Source organism: Humulus lupulus, chromosome 1, assembly GCF_963169125.1.
Source record: "Humulus lupulus chromosome 1, drHumLupu1.1, whole genome shotgun sequence".
Taxonomy (NCBI): Eukaryota; Viridiplantae; Streptophyta; class Magnoliopsida; order Rosales; family Cannabaceae; genus Humulus; species Humulus lupulus.
The window spans coordinates 256197357-256207923 of NC_084793.1; the positions used below are offsets into that span (position 1 = coordinate 256197357).

At 40.5% G+C, this 10567-nt stretch overlaps 1 protein-coding gene and 2 long non-coding RNA genes across 3 annotated transcripts; all 3 read left to right on the top strand.

Annotated features, from left to right (window-relative positions):
• The first annotated feature begins 512 nt into the window (after positions 1-512).
• LOC133831956 (uncharacterized) lies at positions 513-816 on the top strand. The gene is made up of 3 exons (XR_009892564.1): positions 513-541; positions 642-710; positions 806-816. It is a non-coding gene; the product is annotated as an uncharacterized LOC133831956 (long non-coding RNA).
• A 2909-nt stretch (positions 817-3725) lies between these two features.
• On the top strand, positions 3726-5027 carry LOC133831961 (7-dehydrocholesterol reductase-like). The gene is made up of 4 exons (XM_062262363.1): positions 3726-3821; positions 4321-4446; positions 4550-4614; positions 4895-5027. Exons 1-4 carry the CDS (start codon positions 3783-3785, stop codon positions 5001-5003), a joined length of 339 nt encoding a protein of 112 aa, XP_062118347.1. The 5' UTR covers positions 3726-3782; the 3' UTR covers positions 5004-5027.
• A 27-nt stretch (positions 5028-5054) lies between these two features.
• Positions 5055-5718, top strand: LOC133831964 (uncharacterized). The gene is made up of 2 exons (XR_009892565.1): positions 5055-5140; positions 5472-5718. It is a non-coding gene; the product is annotated as an uncharacterized LOC133831964 (long non-coding RNA).
• The last annotated feature ends 4849 nt before the right edge of the window (positions 5719-10567 follow it).

Here is a 10567-nt window from a genome sequence, read left to right on the forward strand (position 1 = left end):
TAATCTCTACCAGCGTGCCTCTCTCTCTCTCAAATCCCTAATCTCTACCAGTCTTTCTCTCATTGCATTCAGTCTCAGTGCATTCAGTCTCAAATCCCTAATCCCTAATCTCTCAGTGCATTCAGTCTTTCTCTCATTCGCTCTCCCTTGCTCTTTCTCTCATTCGTTCTCTCATATTCTCTCGGCTTTCTAACCCTCGCGCCGTTGAACCACGCCACAACCACACCCCTGCTGAAGCCTCCCTCACGCCGGTACTCACGCAACTGAAGCACACCACGACCACGCCCGTGCTGTAGTCGTTGAGTCTCTCGTCCCCCCCCTCTGTTTATCTCTCCCGCTGGCTTTGAGCAAGAACTGGAGACCTCCGTTTGTCTCTGTGAGGTATAATTTGTTTTTTTTTTTTTTTCAGATTTCAATTTAATATCAAGAAACCATTTTGAATATTATCAATATATATATGCTTGTGTTGGAATTATTTCTAAAATCCTGACTTTCATATATATAGGCTGCATTGTGGAGATATTTGCGACATTTTAATCTTGTGAGTGATTTTCTTGCTATGTGCCTGGTTGAATAAACTCTTCTCTTTCGGCATTAACAGATTTCCTTCATGTTGTACTAATAAAATGGATTTATATAAGGTTGATGCCATTCCCAACCCATCGAAGGAGCAACTAGTAGATGTTGTGCAGAGGCATTTCATGTCACAGGTACTGGTCTTCATCATTTTGCATAAAGATGAATCTAAGCTGAATCTTTTAATTGCATTTACTGATGTTTTGAAAACATGTTTTGGTGGTTGTAGCAAATCGACGACTAGTTGAAAATCTAGATTATCATGTTTGACTGAGAAAGTTGAAAATCTATGTTGGGTCGACTAGTTCTAGCTTTGGAAAAAAAATTAAGGTTTAATAAATGCCTCTTCTTTTTTGTGAGCATTAGAATTTCGGGTGTAAGTTTTCTTTTTCTCCCATAAAGACTTCAACTTTTGTGGGTATTTTTTAAAAACAAATAAAATAAATGCCTCTTCTCTCCCTAATGTCGAGCATATGCAATCCCTCACGATGGCTCCATTTCTATTCCAAACCCGCTCATTTATGTTATTAGACCCAGATGCTTGATCTGAAACCCAAACTGTCACTGTTCATTTTCCAAGCCACCGCCTCTGTGTTTGTAGATCTATTTTATATTGCTATTTTGGCACAGTTGGCCAGAAACAGATATATGTATGCATATCATAATAATTAGTGTCAATCTCTCTCTCATTTCGTATATGTATTGACCTTTTGCCTGATTTATTAGATAGTAAAGCAGCTGACGATTTGACTTAACATTGGCAAATTTTTCTACAAATATACTTGTCTCATAATTAGATCTCCTATGTTTTATTTATGCTTTACACTTTTGAAAACACACAATATTTTTCCTTAATATATGTAAGATTTCTATGAATTTTAGAAGCTGCAATCCATCACGTAATAGTTTGTTTACACCTCATGGTTATTTTCAATAGCATTATTGATTAATTTGACATCATTAGTTATTTATAAGACTGAAAATATTTCATTAGAATATTATACCCTTTCTTTTCTTTGACTCTCTGATCATTTCCTTTTTTTTTTTGGTGCACTATACTCATTCCCTTTTGTGTATACATTGGGATTTGACTTCCTTTGGCATCCTCTTAAATTTTGCAAATAGTAAAACTAAAATCTGTAACACTTTTTGTTCCCTGTTAAGTATAACTAATTTTAATACTGTTGTTGTTTCTGATAACTCCTTTGATCCTTGCAGTATGCAATGTTTTTTCTTTCTTATATGACTGGCAAATCAAGTCTTATATTCATTTTATGCTTTTCTTTGATGCTGAGCTGGTTTATACTTCACATATTTCTTGTTGATCCTAATAGACCGTCAATCATGTTGTGTATTTTGGAGGAATCATCCCGAAAGTGGTAAAGAGCTGCCCAACATGATAATTATTTTACTTCTGATTCATGGCAGACTCAACTGAGAGGATACGAAACAACACTGAGCAATTCCCCAAGAGATCCAACTGCTCTTGAGGTGAGTCAGAAACTGTTAATGCCAGATTATGTTCTTTTGTGAGTCTCTCTTTCTTTCAAAGGAAAAAGATTTTTAGTGTGAGAAAATCTAAAGAATAGAAAAAGGAGAACAAAGTTAATTAGGTGTTCTCTAAGAAGATTGCAGTATTTTAAGTTCTGAAAGCGATAGAACTTGTCTAATAAGCTATTGTGTTGATTATTTTATTTCATTCTAGCTGGGCTTTAAAAAAAGAAAAAGTCATCTGATTAAATCACTTGGTATTATCTGGTGAGGCTTAAATGTAAAATGAACCTTTGTTAGCTTCTTATTTCAAGCCAAAAATGTTGAGCTGATTCTATGTCTTATAGGTTTTTGTGAAAAATATTAAGCTTTTTACCGCTAATTTCTAGTTGGCCAGATGTAGGATCACTCCTGATCCTATCTTATTCTATCTATTGGACATAATAATGACTGGAAGTGTTGTTGATTATTCTCTGTTAGTTTTTTGTTGTTGTCATTTTTACTATTTCAATTTTGCTAGAGAGTATGTGCTTTGTAGCAGCTTAAACTCTGCTGGGTTACTAAGTGTATGCGGCCATTATTGAAATTTTCCCAAACCATAACTTTTGAATATCCTTTCGAATTTCGATTGTCTTTTTGCAGGGTATGGAACTCTATCCTCGCATTGGTAAAAACTTCGACATTAAAGTTTTTACAAATTGCAGATTTGGAATGATGTCTTGGGCAGTTCTAGCTGTAACCTATTGCATAAAGCAGGTAGCGTCTATGGGATAGTTGTGAATTATGCCTAATTATGTCAGTAATACAGCATCACTTTGTTTATGTCCATGGTGTTGGTTGATGTGCCAGTTGCAATATGAATTGCATTTTAGGTTTGAAACTTGGCTCGCTTACAATTTGAAATATGTGGCAGCAGTGTAGCCATTTGATTGTGTGAACTTAGACTGTTAAAATTTTATTAACGAATCTGAGTTGCTTTGCCACAAAATCTCTACAATCCATTTCCAGCGGCCAATCATTTTCCCTCTTGTTCAAGGATTGTTTCTCTGTATAATTCATTTGAACAAAAAGAACACTTAATCTTACTTTACTGTGTGCCCGTGCAGCTGGCCTGGTGGTTATTTCTTACCTCTAAATCAGACCCGACCTTCCTGTTTTACACTTCTACAACAGATTGCTTTGTGGACACACTCTTTAGCTCTTTTGCTAGTATTTAACGTCTATCTTTTTTCTTTTTACCAGTATGAAGTGAACGGCAAAGTGGCTGATTCAATGCTTGTTAATACCATATTGATGCTGGTGTATGTTACTAAGTTTTTTTGGTGGGAAGCTGGATACTGGAGCACAATGGATATTGCACATGATCGAGGTTCTACATCCTTTTATTTTAACTTTCCATCCTTGTTATCCATTATTTTATTAAACATCATTTTGGCAATAATCTTCTGGATGGTTTGATATTTTGGAACATGTACAAATTTAGATGTCTTATTATTTTTTTGAATGCATACTAAGCATAACTTATATTTATGAATTAAGTGAGATAGAAATAAGATAACTCGTCTTCTATGAAGTCATCATCATTAAAGTCTCTTACTTTCGTTACCATTCGAAGATTATAGTTACTTCCCCTTTAACCTTTTCCATCTATTGCTGGTTTTTATATTTGCTGGGGATGCCTTGTATGGGTGCCTTCTATATATACTTCTCCTGGCATGTACCTGGTCAATCATCCTGTACACCTTGGAACTCAGGTATAAAGTTTTCTATTCTAAGTTTATTTGGTCAATAAAATGTAATATTACTGCTTTCGTTCAGGAACAGTTCCAAAATGTTTTTCAACCTTTTCAAAATGTGAACACTTTTCTGCATTACTAGAGAGTAGGAAACTATAGCAATGGCTATGTAGATACCTTGGTGGGATTCAAACTTTAGACCTTATGGAAGCAAACCACATGTCTTCCCATTTGAGCTAACTCCCCTTGGTATACACCAGTAATATTATTATTAGCTTGTAAAAGTTGTATATTGGCAATTTGATTCTAGATTTGAGTTAGAAGCTGCAAATCTATTCTACCAGCCAAATGCAAAAGTTGAATGCTTGTAACTTTGTTTGTAAGCTGCCAAGCCCATGGGATGAGCGTAGACTTGATTTTTTTTGCAACCAACCATACTTTCTTTTCTGTCCTATTTCCCCATTGTCCCTGTTAAATTAATTCTTAATTTTTAGTTGTCTACTTTGCTTTGTCACAGTTGGCACTCTACATCCTAGTAGCAGGCATTCTTTGCATATACATCAACTACGACTGTGATAGGCAAAGGCAAGAGTTTTGCAGAACAAATGGCAAAGCTTTGGTTTGGGGTAAAGCTCCATCAAAGGTATATGGTTCTCTGAAACTCGTTATTTGGTTCTCATTATACATACAATTTTCTGTATATCTGCTGCTAAATCCTGCATAATTCTTCCCTTTCTGTTTCACAGATAACTGCCACTTACACTACCACAACTGGGGAAACAAAAAGCAGCATTCTTTTAACTTCGGGATGGTACGTTTTCAGGCTCTGCCATGTAAATATGAACTAACTAGATTTTTTTTTCTTCTTGGTTATGAATGCGGGGGGTGAGCATGCTGTTGTTGGCCTACTTGCTCCAACAGGATGTTGGAAACCTTGAAATGGGTACACTATGTATATAAAATGAGCATTCTAACCATGTGGATGGTTTGGTTTTCTGATAGAGGGTGCTTTCTTCTTCTATTTCTATGAGCCATTGTCCTAATTTGTCAAATGCTAAAATTCTAAAAACAAAGTTCTCTGGTTCACGCAGGTGGGGATTAGCTCGACATTTCCACTATGTCCCAGAAATATTAGCTGCATTTTTCTGGACTGTTCCAGCTCTTTTTAACCACGTAAGTAATTTTCCTTCTGGGGTTTAGATTTGTTTATGTTGTTAGAAGTTGTGTTTGAATTGAATCACTTTTGTCCTGCAGGCTTTACCTTACTTTTATGTGGTGTTTCTTACAATCCTTCTCCTCGACCGGGCGAAAAGGGATGATGATCGGTGCCGATCCAAGTAAGCAAACACAATCTCATCATTTGTTTATGAAAAATTATGTCCCTTAAAAATTGCAAAGGTAAACCTTCCAAATTTAGTTTTTCAAATAGATCCCAAAGTTGAGGTAATTCATTAGTTAAAACTTACCTTATGAGTGCTACTAGTTTATTTGCTTGTATGGGAGAGACAAACTCTGATCATGTTAGTGGTTTCTAGTCCAACAGGTGTAGACAATTTACAAACCGATGCCAGTGTAGAGAAAAATAAATAAGTAGACGAAATGAATAATGGTTTGCGCGTTTTCATACTGATAAAGGCATAAAATCTTGACATGTGATTGTTATTGTAGGTATGGAAAATACTGGAAATCGTACTGCGAGAAGGTTCGGTACAGGGTCATCCCCGGAATTTACTGAGAAAATGTTGCACAAGTGTTTGTTCTATGTTGAGAATGGCATGTATATTCAGCCTTTCCAAATTAAATGATGGCAGGCTGGTATCATGTTGTTGTTATTGTTGTTTTTGTAATGGTCAACTTTATGGATGTTGTATTTCTCTCATCTTCAATGACCAAAAACTTTTCTTGTTTAGGAAAATTACTATAAAGTTTTGTTTCTATTTTTCATTTTTGAAGTAAAAATTGTTCAAGATTATAAAACTTTATTATGTTATGCTTTCAAACTTAAGTTAGAACTAAGATCTCATGAAGTAGACACATTTATGGTTTGAATTAGTTATTGTTTAATGTAATACTTATGGTTTATCAATCTATTGAGAATTACATTTTATGATTAATTTTGAATTTTTTTTATCAAAATACAATAATGAAAATCTTTTAATTAAAAAAAAACTATATAAGTATACTTATCAAAATAAAATTTAAAATTTTATTACTATATGTTATGATTTAAAAGCATATTATAAGCGTAAAAAATCGTTATGGTTTATATAATATAACAAACTAAAAATGTTATCAAAATAATCAAATGTAACAGTTGAAAAGTGTTATGAAAAAAATACAAGATTAAACTTCAAATTTATAATCAAAAACTCTATCTAAATGTTATTATTTGAATATTATAGCACCTAAAAATGTGTTATTGAATAGTTTAAGATAACACCGAACATAACATTCAAAAAATGTTATAGAAAAGACTGGACTTTTAATAACATGGGCTACGTTAGCATTTTCAGAAGTGCTATCAATAGTCCCAGATAGCACTTTTTAAGTGTTATGAATACTGTTTTTTCTTGTAGTATAGCCATGTTCAGTTCCTGCATAATGATCTGCTGGTGGTAACTGTTCAGCTTGCCAGATGAAGGGTACGAAGGATATTGGTTTATAATGGGAGCTCTGTAAGTGTTCTATTCAGGTCCACCCTAGAAAAGATGAGATTGTCTGTAACTGATCTTAAGGCAACCTCAATGACACTATACGGATTCTCAGGTGAAGGAATAACAGCCATAGGGATGATTGGGCTAGTAGTTACTCTAGGAGATGATAGCCGAATTATTTCTAAAATACTCGAGTTCGTCGTAATCGATTGTCCGGCTGCATATAATGTGATTTTGGGACTACTCGCGCTGATGACTTTTGAGGCCATCACCTCGATTCGGCACCTGGCGATAAAGTTTCCCTCAGGTTTAGGTATATGTACTACAAGATGAGACCAGCTCATTGCCCAAGAATGCTACAACATTGCCATGAGGGGAAAATCACAACCCAGGCAGCAAGCAATGCTCATAGTTGAAGGAAATGAGGAGCCATGGGTGATGGAAGTTACCCATGGTGTGGAAGAACCTCAAGAAGGAAATAACAAGGTCGCCGAACATGAGGACATTGATCTGCGATTAGGCAAAGACAGATCTGAGCTCCAGGCTGCGGAGGAGCTCGAGGAAATCAGTACCGACCCAGAGATCCCTTCAAGGGTTGTAAAGGTTGGGAAAACCTTGCAACTGAAAGGTAGAAGGAGCTGGTCGAATTCTTGAAAAATAATCTAGAAGTCTTTGCCTGGTCACATGAAGATATGGTGGGAATCAATCCAAGCATAATAATGCATACTTTGAATTTGGATAGGAATGTGCCTGCAAAGTCCAAAAAATAGAGGCTTGGGGGAGAGAATGATCGAAAACTCTAGAGGAAGAAGTGGTTCGCCTACTTAAGTGCGAATTTATAAGGGAAGCAAAATATTCGACCTGGGTTGCTAACTGTTGACGGTGAGAACTCGTCAACTAAGTTAAGTTGGAAAGAATTGCAAGATCAAGATTATCAATAGAAAAGCCTTAGAAATTTAAGTATCAATTCTAAGAACAATTGCAAAAGAACAATGGTGAAATCAGTTTTTCATTCACTATGGTGCACTTGCTACAGTAAATTTTCCAACCCCCTTCCAAATGGGAGTGGAATTTCTTTTATAGGGGGCTCTAATTGCCCCTGATACAATGTGGTCCAGGGGACCAGATAGTACGCCAGTACACAGTCAGGTAAGTGGTCTCAGGGGTAGTGGTGTCTGCTCCAGTACATGATCAGGGTTGGTGGGTGCACCTCCACTTTAGTACTTGATCGTGCTTCCACTACCTGCCTGGTACGGGTGTCAGAGGAGTGGCTGGTGAGGACAACTGAAGGTACTTCGCTCGTACCACCACTACTCATCTGATGTGGGTACTATGTCCGTACTCTAACTCCTTTCAGTTCGTCAGTGGACTCCGTACCTCATGAGATCAATGCCAGGTGGCCCTCATTTGCAAGGCATAGATGCAAGGCAGTTATGACCCATACACTCGCCATGCCTTGCAAGGCTCCTAGTGGCATGGGGCCTTGCTACACTTGTCTCCTTGCGGCACGGATCCAGACTCGTGACGTGATGGTGCGACGGCCTCCCGAGAAGAAGATGGCCCAAGGGCCTCGCGGGGGCGCGCGCGCATGATGGCCTCGCAGGGGTCGCGCGCGCATGATGGCCCCGCAGGGGGCGCGCGCACATGAGGGCCTCGATGGGGGAGCGCACACATGATGGCCTCGTAGGGGTCACGCGCGCATGATGGCCCCGCAGGGGTCGCGCGCATGATGGCCCCGCAGGGGGCGCGCACATGATGGCCTCACAGGGGGCGCACGCACATGAGGGCCTCGCCGGGGGCGCGCACGCATGATGGCCTCGCAGGGGGCGCGCGCATGATGCCCCCACGGGAGAGTGATGGATCGAGGGCCTCGCGGGGGCGCCAGCACCTGATGGCCTCGCGTGGCTCGCCTCCTGGGCACGCATGAGGGCCTTGCGTGGCATGCCCCTTGGGCACGCATGGTGGTCCCGCAAGAGGATGATGACCCGAGGACCTAACGAGAGTGTAGGCGTATGGCGGCCTAAGTGCGTTTTTTGGGTCTTTTTTAAGCGTGGAATATTGAGCATCCACACTTGCCCCCCAGTCTAGGAGAGGACCTTTAGGTGCTCTTGTAGACTATTCTCCTTGATTCTTGTAAATAGACCTTCATGCATGTCTCATTATTTTCACCTTACTTCTTTGGCTTAGTGGTTTTGAGAATCCTTCCCCTTCCAAGAGGTTAGGGGTTCAATCCCCCACTCCCTCATTTTTGCCATAGTTTCCTTCATTTTTATTTTTTCATCTCATCATCATTTTTTTTTACATATGAGCTAATTTTTTGGTGTGTCTATTTGGAGGCTAACACATCCTTTTACTCTATTTTTGCAGATGCGTATATTCGACCATTTGGCGTTTTTGGCCCTCGACCTCCTTTCGACCTCGGAAACGCTCCATCTTATCTGCTTGAGGTATATTTTCTTTTTCCCTCACGTTCATTGGGTCCAAATTAGCATTACTCGGATGGGGTACCTTGGCCTGAGCTTGTAGTGAGTTTGACAATTTGCACGCCCCTCTTTTTTATACCCTGTAGTGGGCCATTTAGGACGTTTGCATCTAGAGATATTAAGCCTATTCCTTTGTGTATTGCAGCCATCCCCTCATTTATACATGAACCCCTTTTTGCTTTTGGGACGAGGTCTCATGGCCAGTGACGGCCCGTCCGACATACCTCCGGGAGTTGAATTTATTGACCTGTCCTCAGACTCAGAGTCCCCTGAGGAAAGCCCTTACCAGGACTATGACTCCTTGAGGCAGGCCCGTATCCGCCATCTTGAGTACATGGCTGAACTTAGGCGTAAAATTTGGGTGGTGGAGAGCGAAATTGACTCGGTGCTGAGAGGAGACGGAGCACCTTTCCCCCCAGACCTTAGTGACCACGTAGCGAGCCTTAGGATGACCCTTTTAGAATTGCAGAAGGAGTTGGAATTTATGGAGGGACACCTTCCGCCTGAGCCCTCCAGCCCATCCTCGCCTTATGACTGCCATGGGGCCACTACCACTTCTCCTCAGCCCTTAATCTCAGTTTTCCCTAGCTTAGCGCTTCCGTAGTCGCTCCCCCGATGGAAGACTCTTGCTAGGAGGAAAAAATGGAGGGTCAAGTGTTCTGTCTCTTCTTCACATTTTTCTTTTGATTTTGCAGATATTCTGAGGGCATGACGACAGGTGACTTCCAATGAACCGGACGATGCTCCTTTACTAGCAACCGAACTGGTGTCGCGTGTGTCCGAAAACAAACTAATGGACATCGTGGATCACTATCACGTCCCTCCAAAGTACGCGTTATATGTTCCTCAGGAGACATGTCGGGCTGACATTCCTAGGTCCGGCTTCGTGGCCCTCAGCGAGCACATCCTGAAGGCGGGTCGTACCATCCCGTTACACCCGTTCTTTATTGCGGTCCTCAACTACTTCGACCTTGCCCCGCTTCAGTTGGCTCCCAATGGCTGGCTGAATTTAAGCTGCCTTTTCGTTGCATTTATGAAGCTGTTTAAACGCGCTCCTACGGCGACGGAGGTGCATTTCCTCTACAACCTCATGCCCCTTCCCAAGTCCAAGGGCTTTTACTATTTACAAAAAGCCAACAACGAGGCCACTTTGATAGAGGGCTCGGTGTCCAACCCGGGGTCCTGGAAGCAGGACTTTTTCTTCGTGGAAGGCCCCCTCTCTGTCAGCAAGGACTTTCAGGCCACTCCCAGTGAGTACCCTAAGCATCACTTTCTCTCTTTTACTTTCTTACAACTTATTGTTTCATGACTTACGTTCATATCGACCATGGCGTGTATTATGCAGAGCAATTCGCTGAACCCATAGTTGTCGGGTCGAAAGCGAGAGACATGAGAACGTTCCTCAGCGCTGACCCCGCTATGAAAAAGGCGGTGTGCCTATTCACTGTGAAGAATCTGAACTGCTATAAATTGTCCCCTGTCTTAGACCCCAAGCTGTTGTGGACCATCTCTGGGTCCACGAAGATGAAGGGGGCCTTGGTCGAGCCTTGCCCGGATGACGATGAGGATGAGGAAGAGCCGGAGGAAGCCCCTCTTAACCGCAGGGGATCTCACCAGCTGCCCCCAT